Source organism: Pithys albifrons, chromosome 3 (assembly GCF_047495875.1).
Source record: "Pithys albifrons albifrons isolate INPA30051 chromosome 3, PitAlb_v1, whole genome shotgun sequence".
Lineage (NCBI taxonomy): Eukaryota > Metazoa > Chordata > Aves > Passeriformes > Thamnophilidae > Pithys > Pithys albifrons.
In genome coordinates this window covers 100,425,622-100,442,792 of record NC_092460.1, presented here as the reverse complement: position 1 = coordinate 100,442,792, position 17,171 = coordinate 100,425,622, and the positions used below count along the sequence as shown (strand labels likewise).

At 58.1% G+C, this 17,171-nt stretch overlaps 1 protein-coding gene across 1 annotated transcript in view; it reads left to right on the top strand.

Annotated features, from left to right (window-relative positions):
* Nucleotides 1-17,171, top strand: part of SHANK3 (SH3 and multiple ankyrin repeat domains 3) — a 269,795-nt gene that overhangs the window by 63,146 nt on the left and 189,478 nt on the right. Inside the window, exons 5-9 of the mRNA XM_071550093.1 lie at nt 3,343-3,451; nt 7,661-7,812; nt 9,267-9,434; nt 11,850-11,966; nt 13,798-13,875. Coding sequence (XP_071406194.1) covers nt 3,343-3,451; nt 7,661-7,812; nt 9,267-9,434; nt 11,850-11,966; nt 13,798-13,875 — 624 coding nt within the window. The remainder of the gene's footprint in view (nt 1-3,342; nt 3,452-7,660; nt 7,813-9,266; nt 9,435-11,849; nt 11,967-13,797; nt 13,876-17,171) is intronic.

Sequence of the window (17,171 nt, the reverse complement as noted above, 5' to 3'; positions counted from 1 at the left end):
TTTGGCAAGGTGGGCATCGGGCACAGGGTGGGCTCCATGGGCTGTGAGGGCTTTGCCAAGGTGGGCATCGGGCACAGGGTGGGCTCCAGGGGCTGGCAGGGCTTTGCCAAGGTGGGCATGGGGCACAGGGTGGGCTCCCTGGGCTGGCAGGGCTTTGGCAAGGTGGGCATCGGGCACAGAGTGGGCTCCAGGGGCTGGGAGGGCTTTGGTAAGGTGGGCATGGGGCACAGGGTGGGCTCCATGGGCTGGCAGGGCTTTGGTAAGGTGGGCATCGGGCACAGGGTGGGCTCCAGGGGCTGGCAGGGCTTTGGTAAGGTGGGCATGGGGCACAGGGTGGGCTCCATGGACTGGCAGGGCTTTGGTAAGGTGGGCATCGGGCACAGGGTGGGCTCCAGGGGCTGGGAGGGCTTTGGTAAGGTGGGCATCGGGCACAGGGTGGGCTCCAGGGGCTGGGAGGGCTTTGCCAAGGTGGGCATTGGGCACAGGGTGGGCTCCATGGGCTGGCAGGGCTTTGGTAAGGTGGGCATCGGGCACAGGGTGGGCTCCAGGGGCTGGGAGGGCTTTGCCAAGGTGGGCATTGGGCACAGGGTGGGCTCCATGGGCTGGCAGGGCTTTGGCACTCAGTGCTCTGGGCTGGGGGACAGGTGACTGTGAAGCCAAGAAAGGACGTGCTGTGATGTCTTTGCAGGGTTTGGGGGGTTTGAGGCAGTTTCCTGAGTGCTCAGACATGGAGATGTCACACCAACTGTCCTGCCCCTGTGCTGGTGCCAGGTGGGGTTGCCGGGGGGGGATCCCTTTAGAGCACCCGAAATCTGACCTCAGTGTAAACAGGAGGTTTAGAGAGCTGGGGGGGTCACCTGGAGAAGAGAAGGGTCCAGGGACACCTGAGAGCCCCTGGCAGGGCCTGAAGGGGCTCCAGGAGAGCTGGGGAGGGACTGGGGCCAAGGAATGGAGGGGCAGGACACAGGGAATGGCTTCCCAGTGCCAGAGGGCAGGGCTGGGGGGGCTGTTGGGAAGGGATTGGTGGCTGGGAGGGTGGGCAGGGGCTGGGCTGGATTTCCCAGAGAAGCTGTGGCTGCCCCTGGATCCATCCCTCGCAGTGTCCAAGGCCAGGTTGGACAGGGCTTGGAGCATCCTGGAACAGTGGAAGGTGTCCATTAAACACCTTCATGTGGTTCCAGAACTCCCAAATGGCTTTTCTGTGTCCAACCCTCTCCCAGGAATGTTGGGTTTGTGGGCACAGAGCTGCACATCTGGATCACACTGGAGGGCAAATGGGCAGCTGGAGGGGCATGGAAGGAGAATGTTTTTCTGTGTAGAAATGAGCTGGATGAGTCTGTGGACTCTGTAAATGATTTTGGAATCACTGCTGTGGATTTGGGCCAAGACCTTGGATGGCAGAACCTTCTTTGTTCTTCATCTGGAAGGGCAGGGTGGGCATTGATTGCCCCCAGGGGAGTTTCCATGGAGCCCCATCAATGCCAGTGTGGAGCACAGGGCCTGGGCATGAGCAGAGGGTGGATTTGCTGATCTTGGAGGTGTTTGGCAGCTGGAATGATGCTGTGATTCCAGGCAGATCCCAGGACTGAGGCTGCTCCTCTCCACACCCCTTTTCTGCTCGTGCACTTTCTCCTCAGTTTTGTGTCTAAAAGAACAATAATAAGTTGACTTGGTGCGTCTGATGGTCAAACCAAAACATGTTCTGAATTCCTAAGTATCTGGAAAACAGGAAATACCAACGTGCAGGGGGTTGGGAAGGGTGGATGGATCCCTGGGGGGCTGCTGGAAGGGTCCTGGGAGGGGAGCTTTGGGTCAGTGCTTGGGCTGTGCCTGGAGCAGCACCAGGTCCTGTCACCTGCCCTGAGGTGCCACCTCTGTGGGGCTGGTGGGACACGTGGGGGGTCCTGCCCTGCTCTGCCCTGGGGCTGTCCTCCTACAATATGGAGCAGTTTGTGGAACCACAGAATAAGAAAATGCTGGAATGGGTGGTCAGGCCCTGGCACAGCTGCCCAGGGAGGTTTGGAGTGCCCAGCCCTGGAGGTGCCCAAGGCAGGACTGGCTGTGGCACACACAGACTGAATTTGGGTTACATCAGGCTCCCAGCCCAGCACTGAGGGAAAGTTTCATCCATGGGAAGTTTCACCTTGTTGGTCTGGAAATCTGAGTTGTTCCCATGGTCTGCTCAGCAGCTCAGAGAGGCAGAGCTGATGAACTTGGGGGTCCCAAGTTTTGGCATTTCAGGCTCATCTACAAAATCAGTTCTTAAAGTATGAAGTTTGCCCTTGGAAGATTAATTGCTGACAAAATCAAAATATTCTGGAAAATGTGATGGGATTTTGCTTTGGAAGCCCTGGAGAAGAGGCTTTATTGCCCAGAGGAGCTGTGGCTGCCCCTGGATCCATCCCTGGGAGTGTCCCAGGCCAGGCTGGACAGGGCTTGGAGCCACCTGGGCTATGGGAGGTGTCCCTGCCCATGGCAGGGGTGGCACTGGGTGGCCTTTGAGGTCCCTTCCACCCAAACCATCCTGTGATCCCAATTCTATTCTAAGAACTAAACATATTTCTCATCCTGTTTGGTATTTTCAGGATGGTTTTTTGTGTGTCTCCCAACTGGAAATCTTAGAAGTGAAAATTGAAGTGAAGCATTTTGGAATTCATTTTGCTTCATAAGAGATAATTTCCCCATATCAAATTAGGGGGAAAAATGCTGGAAATTCAGTTTTTTCACTGGGTGCAAACTGTGTGTTGATCAGATCAGTTGGCTGGACCTTTCTCCAAAGCTTTCCCTCAGCATTTCTGCCCTGCCAGACCCTTCCAGAGGCCTTTCCCAAAGGGGCAGCTGCAGGGGTGGGTTGGAAGGAGCTCCCAAAAGCTCCCCAGCCCAGCTGCAATCCAAGCCTGGACTGTGTGAGATGGGTGTTCTCCCACTGCAGCCCAGCCAAGTGTTCCCTCCTGTCTGGCACAGCCACAAGTTCTGGAGTCTGGAAATTTAATAAAATGGTGTTTTCATCAAGCAGAGCTTTCCAAACCACTAAAGGGAACAACAACCCACAAGCAGGTGGAATTAAAGGCAAATCTGGGCACTCTCCAGGAGAGGCAGATTCAGCCTTTGGGGCAGAGCAGGGGCTGGAAACCTGTGACCATTTCCATGGGTTGATCCAGCAATCCCAGTATTGAGGAGAGGGCTGGAAGGACCATGTTCCTTGTGGATTTGTGGATTTGGCTCCTGGTGGGTGCTGCCCTGTTACCCAGATGGTTTCCTTGGGTCTCCTGCTTGGGGATGTTCCTCTGGTGGCCTCTCCTTCCTTCAGGGTGCTCACAGTGTGTGTTGTGTGTTCTGCAGGCAAATCTCAAGAAGTTCATGGAGTATGTGCAGATGCTGAACTCAGAGAAGGTCTGCAGGCTCCTGGAGAAGGGACTGGACCCCAACTTCCATGATCCAGATACTGGAGGTGAGCCTGGCAGCTCCAGAGGGCAGGGGGAGAAGGTGGGAATTCTGGACAAAGGCTGGTTTTGAGGGAGTTTTGTGATCAGGAAAGTTTGGAATAGAGGAGTGTGAGTTGGATCTCTCAGCAGTGACAGGTCTTGTGGGACTTGGGGTCATGAGGTTGCAGAAGGCTCTTGGGGAAGGAAGATGGGGGGGTGTGTGGAAGATCCAGAGGCTGGAATACAACATGGCATGGGAGAGCTGTGGGTCCACCCAGCTCAGTGGGGTTCTGGGCAGGGGGAGGCTCCTTCTGCACTGACAGCTTGGTTGAACTCCTGATCTCTCCATCAAGCAATCAGAAGGTTCCAGAAGTATTTTGGAGGTCAGGAGAACAAAATCTTGGCCTTGGTTTCCTCAGTTTCCTTTTCCTTCATGTCTCTTTTGCTGCCCCTGGGCACAGCTCACCCCAGTGAGGTCTGAGTGTGCCCCAGTCACCCCAGCTGGGCTCTCTGCAGTGCCAGGCTGGGAGGAGCCAGACTCACATTCCAGATGTTTTGGGAATCAAGGGACAGCCAGGAAAGACCTCTGGAGATCTTATTAGGGATCTTGGAGATCCCTAATAAAAATGATTCATCCTCCTCACTTTCCAGAACGTTTTCTTCTCCCTCTCTTGACCTGGAGGAGGAAAATGATCCTGCAGAAATTGTTTGGGGGGGGGGGGGGGCATTATCCAGGATCTTAATCAATGCAGGAAATTAATGGGCTCCTCTGCATCCTGCTGGCTTTGCCAGGAGGGAGAGGCCCCCCCTCGCTCCTGAATTTGTCCTTCTAGAGGAGGGGAGTCCCCCAGCCCTGCCTGAGGTTCATTCCAGTGGTTCCAAGGCAAACTGGGAGCACCCCGAGGCAAACTGGGAGCACCCCGAGGCAAACTGGGAGCACCCTGAGGCAAACTGGGAGCATCCCGAGGCAAACTGGGAGCACCTTAAGGCAAACTGGGATCACCCTGAGGCAAACTGGGATCACCCTGAGGCAAACTGGGAGGACCCCGGGGCAAACTGGCAGCTCCCTGAGGCAAACTGGCAGCTCCCTGAGGCAAACTGGCAGCTCCCCGGGGCAAACTGGGAGCTCCCCAAGGCAAACTGGGAGCTCCCCAGGGCAAGCTGGGAGCTCCCCAAGGCAAACTGGGAGCTCCCCGGGGCAAACTGGGAGCACCCCAAGGCAAACTGAGAGCACCTTGAGGCAAACTGGGACCACCTTGAGGCAAACTGGGAGCACCCTGAGGCAAACTGGGAGCTCCCCGAGGCAAACTGGGCTTCCCTGTTGGAGAAATGGTTTTCTGCAGAGCTGAATCCAGTTCCTGGACTGGGAACAACGTGGCTGCACCATGAAATCCTCTTTGCTTGGTGGTGGCACCGTGACAGCAGAGCCCACGGGGGGTGTGACATTCCAGCCTCTGGGATCTTCATTTAAGCAGCTTTTGAGAGTGGTTTTAAGCTGTGCTGAGCAAAGGGATTTATTCCCCTTCCCGTTTTCCTGCTGGGGTGGGAAGGCAGGAAGAGCCATGTTGGAAAGTGCTGCAGCCCCATTTGCCTTCCTGCACCTTTCGGGGTTGCTGGGCAGATATTCCAGGAAAGATTCACTGCCTTTGAAAAAGATTAAAGGGAAAAACTCACAGTTGCTTCCTGTGGGTACATTTAAAGGGGGTAAAAAAAAGGATACATGAGAAGTTACCATTAGTCTGAAATTAGAACCAAGCCCAGGGGAGGGTTTAACCTGTGAAAGCAGAAAAGCAACCCTGGATATTAAACAAGGGCTGTTTAACAAGGAGGGGACCTGGGGAACAGCAGGAGAGGGAGAGGAGCCCAGGAAACCACTGGGTTGCAAAGGAGGGCTCTGAACTGGGGGCAGCAACAGCAACGTGGCCCCAAAATGATGTGAGGACAAATAGAAGCAGGAATGAGTGAGTGGGGAGGAAAAGAGCCTGGAGCTGCTCCAGGGCTGGATCCCTCTGCTCTGGAGCCAGGCTGGGAGAGCTGGGGGGGTCACCTGGAGAAGAGAAGGGTCCAGGGACACCTGAGAGCCCCTGGCAGGGCCTGAAGGGGCTCCAGGAGAGCTGGGGAGGGACTGGGGCCAAGGCCTGGAGGGCCAGGACACAGGGAATGGCTTCCCAGTGCCAGAGGGCAGGGCTGGGGGGGCTGTTGGGAAGGGATTGGTGGGTGGGAGGGTGGGCAGGGGCTGGGCTGGATTTCCCAGAGAAGCTGTGGCTGCCCCTGGATCCATCCCTGGCAGTGTCCAAGGCCAGGCTGGACAGGGATTGGAGCATCCTGGGCTATGGAAGGTGTCCACTAAACACCTTCATCTGATTCCAGAACTCCAAAATGGCTTTTCTGTGTCCAACCCTCTCCCAGGAATATTGGGTTTGTTGACACGTCTGGATCACACTTGAGGGCATCCCTGGGAGTGTCCAAGGCCAGGTTGGAGCGACCTGGGACAGAGGGAGGTGTCCCTGGGGCACAGCCCGACCCCCTGTCCCGGCTCCCCCCTCCTGGCAGGGATTGCAGAGCCAGAAGGTGCCCCCTGAGCCTCCTTTGCTCCAGGCTCAGCCCCCCCAGCTCCCTCAGCCCCTCCTGCTGCTCCAGCCCCTTCCCAGCTCCGCTCCCTGCCCTGCACACGCTCCAGCCCCTCCGTGGCTCTGCTGCCTGAGGGGCCCAGACCTGCCCCAGCTTTCCAGGGGGGAACTGTGCCCACGATATTCCCGGGATACTCCAACCCACACCCATTAACTGGTCCCTCCCTGTGCAGTGTCTCCTGGGGCTGGTTCTCTGCTGGATCCTGCTCCTTAATTACTTTAAGCATTTATTTGGCTTCACACATCTCCAAGAATTAAGAGGGTGTAATCACTAAAGTCCTGGATTAGTGATTACACTGGATTTAGGGAACAACCTCCTGGCTGCAGCTCCTCAGTGTGTCTTGAAACGCCCAGTTTGGACCTTTCTCAGCCATTGGGGCCCAAAATGATGGGACAGACTTGTCAGTTGAATTTGGTGTGTTAATAACAGGGACTGCTGGAAGGTTTGAGCCTTTCTTGTGACTTTTGCCTCTTTGAAAATCTCATTTAGTCTTGAAAAAGTGGTTTAACTGCACGTGGAAGTGGAAGCAGGTGCCTGCCTGGAGCAGGGGCTGGGGCGGGGGGACAGACCTGAGGTCCTGCACTCTGAGCTCTGGTCACTCCACAAGGGCCAAGTCTGTGCTCTTCAGATAATCCAAATTAACTGGAAACAGCCAAGGGATTTTAGAGCAGTTCCAGTCCCTTGGAGGGGCAGAGGAGGGGAAGGATCTCTGCTCTGTGGGACCAGGGACAGCACCCAGGGAATGGCTGGAGCTGTGCCAGGGCAGGGACAGCACCCAGGGAATGGCTGGAGCTGTGCCAGGGCAGGGACAGGGCACAGGGAATGGCTGGAGCTGTGCCAGGGCAGGGACAGGGCACAGGGAATGGCTGGAGCTGTGCCAGGGCAGAGACAGGGCACAGGGAATGGCTGGAGCTTTGCCACGGCAGGGACAGGGCACAGGGAATGGCTGGAGCTGTGCCAGGGCAGGGACAGGGCACAGGGAATGGCTGGAGCTGTGCCAGGGCAGGGACAGGGCACAGGGAATGGCTGGAGCTGTGCCAGGGCAGGGACAGGGCACAGGGAAGGGCTGGAGCTGTGCCAGGGCAGGGACAGGGCACAGGGAATGGCTGGAGCTGTGCCAGGGCAGGGATAGGGCACAGGGAAGGGCTGGAGGTGTGCCAGGGCAGGGACAGGGCACAGGGAATGGCTGGATCCAATGGTTGGATCTCAGGGAAAGATTCTTCCCCCAGAGGGTGGTGGGCACTGACCAGGCTCCCCAGGGCAGTGGGCACAGCCCCGAGGCTGCCAGAGCTCCAGGAGTGTTTGGATGATGCTCTGGGGCACAGGGTGGGATTGTTGGGGTGTCTGTGCAGGGCTGAGGTTGGACTGGATGACCCTTGTGGGTCCCTTCCAGCTCAGCCCATTCTGTGACTCTGTGATAACTTTCCCTCCTGTTCCATCCCTTCAGCAGCTCCCGGGACGGGCTGGGCGGGCACACCTCGCTGGGTGGGCACACCTCGCTGGGTGGGGGCTGCTAATGAAGCTCATGGCCCATTGGAGGTGGGCACGTCCTGCTGGCCCTCTGGCACCCCGTGGTGCTCAGCCGTGCCCCTGTGTCCCCGCAGAGTGTCCCCTGACGGCGGCGGCGCAGCTGGAGCTCAGCGCGGAGATGCTGAAGGCGCTGCGGAACGGGGGAGCGCACCTGGATTTCCGCACGCGGGAGGGGATGACGGCCCTGCACAAGGCGGTGCGGTGCCGAAACCACGCGGCGCTGCTGGTGGGTGCGGGGGGCGGGAGGGGGTGCGAGAGTGAGTGAGTGGGTGCGGGAGTGAGTGCGTGTGTGGGTGTGTGAGTGGGTGGGTGCGGGAGTGAGTGCGTGCGGGAGTGGGTGTGTGAGTGGGTGGGTGCGTGAGTGAGTGTGTGGGTGCGTGAGTGAGTGGAAGTGTGAGTGGGTGCGGGAGTGAGTGCGTGGGTGGGTGTGTGAGTGAGTGGAAGTGTGAGTGGGTGCGGGAGTGAGTGCGTGGGTGGGTGTGTGAGTGAGTGGGTGGGTGCAGGAGTGAGTGGGAGTGTGAGTGGGTGCGTGAGTGAGTGGGTGCGAGGGAGTGAGTGCAGGAGTGGGTGAGTGCGGGAGTGGGTGGGTGTGGGACTGAGTGAGTGAGTGTGTGTGTGGGTGGGTGCGGGAGTGAGTGCATGGATGCGGGAGTGAGTGGGTGGGTGAGTGGGTGGGTGCGAGGGAGTAAGTACAATAGTGGGTGGGTGTGGGAGGGAGTGAGTACAAGATGGGTGAGTGAGTGCGGGAGTGGGTGGGTGTGTGAGTGAGTGGGTGGGTGCGGGAGTGAATGGGTGTGGGAGTGGAGGCTGGAGTGTGTGGATGCGGGAGTGAGTGGGTGGGTGCATGAGTGGGTGGGTGAGTGGGAGGGAGTGAGTACAAGAGTGGGTGGGTGCATGAGCGGGTGAGTGTGTGAGTGGGTGTGTGAGTGAGTGTGTGTGTGTGTGGGTGGGTGGGTGCAGGAGTGGATGGGTGCATGAGTAGAGGCTGGAGTGCGTGGATGTGGGAGTGAGTGGGTGGGTGCGGGAGTGAGTGGGTGGGTGTGTGAGTGAGTGGGTGGGTGCGGGAGTGGAGGCTGGAGTGCATGGATGCAGGAGTGAGTGGGTGCGGGACTGAGTGGGTGTGGGAGTGGGTGGGTGCGGGAGGGAGTGAGTACAGGAGTGGGTGGGTGTGTGAGTGGGTGAGTGAGTGGGTGCGGGACTGAGTGGGTGTGGGAGTGGGTGGGTGCGGGAGGGAGTGAGTACAGGAGTGGGTGAGTGTATGGGTGGATGAGTGAGTGAGTGCGGGAGTGAGTGTGGAATTGGGTGGGTGGGTGAGTGGGTGGGTGTGGGAGTGGGTGGGTGCGGGAGGGAGTGAGTACAAGAGTGGGTGGGTGTGTGGGTGGATGAGTGAGTGAGTGCGGGAGTGAGTGTGGAAGTGGGTGGGTGGGTGAGTGGGTGGGTGTGGAAGTGAGTGAGTGGGTGGGTTTGGGAGTGAGTGAGGGCTCTCCCTGAGCTGCCCCTTCCCCACAGCTGCCCCGCCTGCCCCCCCTGCCCCACAGCGGCTCTGGGGCCGCCCAGCAGGGCATGGCACTGGTGCCACGAGCATTGTGGCACTGCGGGGTGGCCGGAGCATCCCCGGGTCATCCTCAGGGCGGGTTTTCCTGCTGAAGCCGCAGAGCGAGGTGGGCTCTTCCCTTGCAGACGCTGCTGGACCTGGGGGCGTCCCCGGACTACAAGGACAGCCGGGGGCTGACGCCGCTGTACCACAGTGCCATGGTGGGCGGGGACCCCTATTGCTGCGAGCTCCTGCTGCACGACTACGCCCGGCTCGGCTGCGTGGACGAGAACGGCTGGCAGGAGATCCACCAGGTGGGCTGGGACCTGCCCGGGGGATCCTGGGGCTGCTGGATGGGGTCAGCCCATTCCCTGGGCACTGCTTGGAGGGGGTGGCAAAGGCTCAGTGTGGTGTGGCAGCTCTGGCTCCATCCTTGGTCAGTGCTCCAGCTGTTTTGTTCTGACCTCAGTCAGGATTGTCTGGGATCCTTCCCAGTCATGTCTGGGCTGCTCCCCAGATATGACTGGCTCAAAGGATAACGCTCTGGGATCCTGGTCCAACACCTGAGGCATCCTGGTTCCAAATCCAGCTGTGTCTGTCACTGTTTCACACACTGACAAGGGGATTTGGCACAGGGAGAATGTGGATTGAGGGATCTCAGCCAGCTTTGTGCTTCTCCTTTTGGGAGAAGGGGGATGAGTCTGTTGGGGGACAGGTTGTCATTGGGCCTGTGGCCTCCCAGAACACCCAGGTGTCCACCTGCTCCCAGAGGGATGAGTCCTGGCACAGCTGTGAATGAGAATGAGAAACAGGGAGTGTTTGTGGTGTCAGTTTATGGAGATGATTGTTCCTGCTGCCTCCATCTTCCCAGGCTGATCCAAAGTGCTGCTGGGATGGGCCACATGAAGGGGAAAATACACCAGTTTACCAGAGATGTGGGGCCTTGTCCTCTGCTTGCTCAGGGCTCCTTCTCACCTGTAGTGACCCTGAGCCAGTCAGCACTCTGGAGGAGGCTCTGGTGCCAGTGTGGTGCTAATCCAGAATTTCCCATTGCTAATTTATCCAATAAGTGTCCATGTGTGTGTTGCTGTGAGGAGCAGCAGCATGTCCAGGTCCATGTCCACAGTGCTGGGTACAGCCCCAGCCTGACTGCACTCCTGGGGGGTGGCTGAGTCCAGCAGGGGCTGTTGGGGGGTTTGTCACCTCCCTGAGTGCACTCTTGGGGGGTGGCTGAGTCCAGCAGGGGCTGTTGGGGGTCTGTCACCTCCCTGAGTGCACTCCTGGGGGGTGGCTGAATCCAGCAGGGGCTGTTGGGGGGTCTGGGGCAGCTGGGAGGGTCTGTCATCTCCCTGACTGCACTCTGGTGGGGGTGGCTGAGTCCAGCAGGGGCTCCTGGGGGGTCTGTCACCTCCCTTGGAGGGTGGCTGCTGGGGGTTTGTCACCCCTGCTGCTCCCTGAGTGCACTCTTGGGGTGTGGCTGAATCCAGCAGGGGCTGTTGGGGTGTTTGTCACCTCCCTTCTGCTCCCTGACTACACTCTTGGGGGTTGGCTGAGTCCAGCAGGGGCTGCTGAGGGGTCTGGGACTGTTGGGGGGTCTGTCACCTCCCTGACTGCACTCTTGGGGTGTGGCTGAATCCAGCAGGGACTGCTGGGGGTTTGTCATCCCCGGCCGCTCTCTGAGTGCACTCTTGGAGCATGACTGAATCCAGCAGGGGCTGTTGGGGGCTCTGGGGCTGTTGGGGGGTCTTGTCACCTCCCTGAATACACTCTTGGGGGGTGACTGAGTCCAGCAGGGGCTGCTGGGAGGTCTGTCACCCCCTGTTGCTCCCTGACTACTCTTGGGGTGTGGCTGAATCCAGCAGGGCCTTTTGGGGTTCTGGGGATGTTGGGGGGTCTGGGATGTTGGGGGGAGTGTCTGTCACCTCCCTGACTGCACTCTTGGAGTGTGGCTGAGTCCAGCAGGGGCTGTTGGGGGGTCTGAGGCTGTTGGGGGGATCTGGGGCTGTTGGGGGGTCTGTCACCTCCCTGACTACACTCTTGGGGGGTGGCTGAATCCAGCAAGGGCTGTTGGGGGAGTCTGTCACTGTTGGGGGGTCTGTCACCTCCCTGACTACACTCCTGGGGGATGGCTGAATCCAGCAGGGGCTGTTGGGGGGTCTGGGGCTGTTGGGGGGTCTGTCACCTCCCTGACTGCACTCTTGGGGGGTGGCTGAGTCCAGCAGGGGCTGTTGGGGGAGTCTGAGGCTGTTGGGGGGATCTGGGGCTGTTGGGGGGGTCTGTCACCTCCCTGACTGCCCTTCTTGGCGTGTGGCTGAATCCAGCAGGGTCTGTTGGGGGGTCTGTCGCTGTTGGGGGGTCTGGGGCTGTTGGGGGGTCTGTCACCTCCCTGACTACACTCTTGGGGGGTGGGTGAATCCAGCAAGGGCTGTTGGGGGAGTCTGTCGCTGTTGGGGGGTCTGTCACCTCCCTGACTACACTCCTGGGGGGTGGCTGAATCCAGCAGGGGCTGTTGGGGGCCTGGGGCTGTTGGGGGGCCTGGGGCTGTTGGGGGGCCTGGGACTGTTGGGGGGTCTGGGGCTGTTGGGGGGATCTGGGGCTGTTGGGGGGCCTGTCACCTCCCTGACTGCACTCTTGGGGTGTGGCTGAATCCAGCAGGGGCTGTTGGGGGTTTGTCACCCCCTGCTGCTCCCTGACATCCCTGTGTCCCTTTCCCCCCATCTCTGGAGCAGGCGTGTCGCTACGGCCACGTGCAGCACCTGGAGCACCTCCTGTTCTATGGGGCCGACATGACTGCCCAGAATGCCTCAGGAAACACTGCCCTGCACATCTGTGCCCTCTACAACCAGGTATGGGGCGCTGGGCATGGGCACCAGAGAGGGTGGGGGAGCACCAGAGAGGGTGGGGGAGCACCAGAGAGAGTGGGGGAGCACCAGAGAGGGTGGGAGGGCACCAGAGAGGGTGGGAGGGCACCAGAGAGGGTGGGAGGGCACCAGAGAGGATGGGGGAGCACCAGAGAGGGTGGGGGAGCACCAGAGAGGGTGGGAGAGCACCAGAGAGGGTGGGAGAGCACCAGAGAGGGTGGGAGAGCACCAGAGAGGGTGGGGGGCACCAGAGAGGGTGGGGGGCACCAGCCTGGCTGAAACAGCGACAGCACAACTCAGCTGGAGCCCCTCTCGTTGCTCCTGCCATTCCCAGATCCAGAGGGTTCTTCTGAGTGGAATCCACGAGCCTTTGCTGTTTGTAGCACCAGCCTGATTTTGGATGTCTCAGCAGTCAAGTGGCCATGGTTTAATCTGTCTCATTCCTCAGATGTTTTGCTGCTTTGCTTCCAAACCTGCTCTGTAGTTTTTCCTCCAGTCCCTGTTCCTGTTGCACAGCAGGTCCCTGGGACTGGCTGGGAGGGAGGAGGTTGATGGGAAGAGGCTTCTAATTTGGGTCACATTGATTTTGAGGTGGGCACCTCAGACAAGGCGAGGTGGGCACATCCTGTGGCTTCCAGCCCCCTCCAGAGCAGACACATGGCCTGGGGTCCTGTCCTGTCCTCCTCACAAATGGCCCTCAATTCTTCCTCCTAATCTCAGAATTTTGGAGAAGATTGTGCAGGCAGGGCAGGGCCCACCTCTGCTCCATCTCCTGGGTGGGCTCTCAGCTCAGGGGGGTGGAAGAGCCCTCTCTGATCTGACACCCCCACTGCTCTCTGAGCAATGCAGGGCACAAACTGAGGGTTCCTCCTGGAGGTTTGGCTCCTTCCTGGAGACTTTTATCCACTGTGTTGTGTCAGGTTTGATTATAAAAGGGAACTCTCAGTTTCTGAGGTGTCCAGAGTTGAAGCCTCTTATGGTTTGTCAGTGGTAGGTGGGGCTGGTTTGAGGTGTGCTGGGTTTGTTCTGCACGTTGAGGACTCTTGGCCCCTCGTCCCTGCCCCCTGGAGTGGGTGGGAGGGGGCACTGCAGGGCTCAGGGGCTCAGAAACACCTTGAACCAACCCCATGGAGAAGCACAGAGAGTTCAAAGCCAAGAAAAGGCTTTGGGAAACAGCAGCCCCTGGGAATGTGTGGTGGGCACGGTGCCAGTGCCCCAAGGATGGACTTGTCTAGTGGAAGGTGTCCCTGCCCATGGCAGGAGGTTGGAAATGGATGATCTGTAAGGTCTTTCCAAGCCATTCTGTAATTCCATGATCCCATGGCTTGGGGTTGGGGATGCCCAGCTCAGGAGGGATGATCAGCATTCCTTGCTCTTGCCAGAGGAGCTCCCCAAGCTCAGTGACTGGAAGGTGTCCCTGCCCATGGCAGGAGGTTGGAAATGGATGATCTGTAAGGTCTTTCCAAGCCATTCTGTAATTCCATGATCCCATGGCTTGGGGTTGGGGATGCCCAGCTCAGGAGGGATGATCAGCATTCCTTGCTCTTGCCAGAGGAGCTCCCCAAGCTCAGTGACTGGAAGGTGTCCCTGCCCATGGCAGGAGGTTGGAAATGGATGATCTGTAAGGTCTTTCCAAGCCATTCTGTAATTCCATGATCCCATGGCTTGGGGTTGGGGATGCCCAGCTCAGGAGGGATGATCAGCATTCCTTGCTCTTGCCAGGGGAGCTCCCTGAGCTCAGTGCCCCCCGTGGTTGGCTGTGGTGGTGCCCCCAGTCTGAAGTGCTGATGGTGTCTCTCCCCTTTGCCCTTCCCAGGAGAGCTGTGCCCGGGTTCTTCTCTTCCGTGGTGCCAGCAAGGAGATCCGGAACTACAACAGCCAGACGGCGTTCCAGGTGAGCAGGGACAGCCCACGGAGCTCCAGCAGGGACAGCTCTGACATGGGCCTGGGGCTCCATTCCTGGGGCAAGCCCCCTGGCTGGGGCTGCCTCTTCTGTCACCACCTGAGTGGTTGGGTGGGAGGGAGGGAGGGAGGAGGGAATGTGGGGCCTGTGGAAGGGCTGGGAAGGTGGTTCCTCATGGTGGGACACTGAGCTTGGCTTGTCAGTGTGTGTGTCATGGAGGTGGAAAGGAGAAGTTGCTGCTGGCTCTGGGAATGCAAATATTAGAGGAGGAGGAGGAGAATCCTTAGGGAGCAGAATCCTTGGAGGAGGAGCAGATTCCTTAGAAATAAAGGGCAGTGTTGGCACAGAAATGAATGCACCTCAATATCTAACATAAACTCTGAAGGTAAAGGACTCTGGTGAGGCTCTGGAGTAGCTTTCTGGGAACTGTGCTGTGTACACAGGGGGCAAAGGGAAGCTGGGTCCCTTTCCAGTGGAACTGCTTCCCTGAGCTTACAAATTGTGGGAAGGGAGTTCCTGCTGGGGGACAGGCAGGAGGTCTCTGCCCAGCCCAGCCTGTGCTGCTCTGCTCTGCTGGGGTGGGACAGTCCCTGCCTGTGCTCCTGCCAAAGCACAGTGAGCTGCCTGAGCACTCAGCAGGAGTGCTGTGTCCCAGTGTCCTGCTGATCTGCTCCTCAGGTGTCCCTGGAGAGCAGAGAGTGTCCATCAGCATCTTCTTCCCAACCCAGGTCTGAGGCTGCAGATGAGCTCATTAATTATTGGCCCTTTAGAAATGCCTTAGAAATGCTTTTTCTTGCATCTTCAGTGTTGGTTGCAGAGGCTTCAGGCCACAGAGTCCCAGGTGTGACCAGGGTGGTGTCACAGTCCTTGTGTCTGGGGCAAGGTGTCCCTGCCCGTGCAGGGGGTGGGACTGGAGGTGCTTTGAGGTCCCTTCCCACTCAATCCATTCTGGGATTCCATCACATGTGTGACAAAATCCTTATCACAGACACAACTGCTCTTCTTGCAGGGGAGGTGGGCAGGGAATTCCTGGGCAGGTGCTCCTCAGGGGCAGGGAATTCCTGGGCAGGTGCTCCTCCTGTGGGCAGGGAATTCCTGGGCAGGTGCTCCTCAGGGGCAGGGAATTCCTGGGCAGGTGCTCCTCAGGGGCAGGGAATTCCTGGGCAGGTGCTCCTCCTGTGGGCAGGGAATTCCTGGGCAGGTGCTCCTCAGGGACAGGGAATTCCTGGGCAGGTGCTCCTGCTGTGGGCAGGGAATTCCTGGGCAGGTGCTCCTCCTGTGGGCAGGGAATTCCTGGGCAGGTGCTCCTCCTGTGGGCAGGGAATTCCTGGGCAGGTGCTCCTGCTGTGGACAGGGAATTCCTGAGCAGGTGCTCCTCAGGGGCAGGGAATTCCTGGGCAGGTGCTCCTCAGGGGATGGAAATTGTCCAACCCAACCATGTGGAGCTGGGTATGTCCAGGGAGTCTCTTGTGTCTTGAGGGACCAACTTATCAATATTAGAAAAAAACTCTTCCCTCTGGGAGGGTGGGGAGGCCCTGGCACAGGTTGGTCAGAGAAGCTGTGGGGTGTCTCTTCCCTCCTGCCCAGTCCTTTAGCTCTCTCATTGTCATGGAACTTCTTGGCTTGGAAGGGACCTCAAAGATCATCTCCCACATGCCTTGAGGTGTTCACTGACTGGACTTGTGGTGTCCAGACACTGGAGGACACTGTGGGTCTGGACACCATGAGCAGTGTCTGAGTCAGTGCAAGGTGTCCTCCCTCCCACCAGTGCTTTGTGTTGGATCCCAGGGAGCTGAAATCCTTGTGTTCCCAAATTTAATTCAGGATGACAACATTGGGGATGTTTTGACTCTTAGGAAGGTGAAGACTTGTCTCTAAGTCTTGTTCTTCAAGAGGTGCTTGTCCATGTGGTGCTGAGGTTCCCCACCCTCACCACTTCAGCCTTTTTCTTGTGTGGGACTTCTGCTGACTCCAAGTTCTCCAGGTCAGCCTGTCTGTGATTTTTGTGGAATTGTGAAGTGCCAGTGGCTGTTCAGCTGCAGTTTTGGGTTTCTCTTTCCCCTTCCCTTAATGCCATCACACAGAGGGATTGCAGAGGAGAAAACCTTTCACATTCAGGCTCAGGGTCCTTCCCTGAGCATCCAAATCCCACCCTTTGACTTGGAAATGAAATCATTTACCTCTGCAAGCTGAACTTCATGAGAAGGACAATGCACCCCTGGTGCTGGAGACAGACCACATGAAACAACATCCCAGGGTGGCATCTCAGGGGTGTGACATCCCAGTGGTTTGACAGGGTCTTTCCCAGACACAGAACTTCCCATTTGCACTTTTTCAGTGTCCTTTGGCTCCTGTTGTCCTCTTCCTTCAGCCTGTGCATGTCCCTACCTGGTGGGCACTGCCCATTGCCCCCAGTTTGGTGTTGCCTTCAAACCCAACCTCTGTGATGTCCCACCTTGCTGTTGGGTGGGGAATGACCCTCTGACAACTCTCTGAGCTGAACCATCCAACCACCCTTCCCCATCTGTCCACCCATCCCCTCTGTGACATCCTGATTTCTGTATGGACAACGTGGACCCCTGGAAGGCTCCATCTGTCCTCCCTCCCCGTGTCCTCTGAAGCAGCTGCTGCTTTGCCTGCCTTGGACCATCTGTGCCACTCCTGTCTCTCAGCAGCATCTGCCTCGTGCTGAGGGGCTGGAGATCTGTTGCCACCACAGGAATTGTGTTCTGCACACCCAGAATTCCCTGTAAACAGCAGGAGGAGCCCAAACTGCTGCTGTTCAGGAGCTGGTCCAGTGGCTCATTCCTGCTGCCCATCCTCTTTTCCTTCCCATCCATCCCAGCTGCTCTGGGTGGTTGGTGTGAGAGGGGGGTAAGACCCTTCCCAAGCTTTGGTTTCTCCTCATGTGGCTCCTCTTTGCCAAGTCCTGCTTTCCTTTTTTCTCCTGGTTTTTCTGAGGTCTTGAAGGCCCATTCAGTGTTTCCTTCCTCAGGATCACATGGGGTGGGATCAATCCCATTTCTGATGGGATTAAATGAGGTGTCACATGTTGACATCTTGGAGCCTCTGGGTCATTTGGTCACCTTCTATATAATAAAAGTGGCCTTTCCACGGGGAAAGTCCAACTCCTCCTGGTCAGGTCACCCCCTGCCTTGCCCTGTGTTTTCCAGTGGCCTCTCAGAGGTGGCAGCAGTTTCCTGCTAAGCATCATCCCAATTTTCTCTTGTTCATGGTGCTAAATTCCCAGTTTTCTTTCCCAAACCTCACATTTCCAACATGGAGTC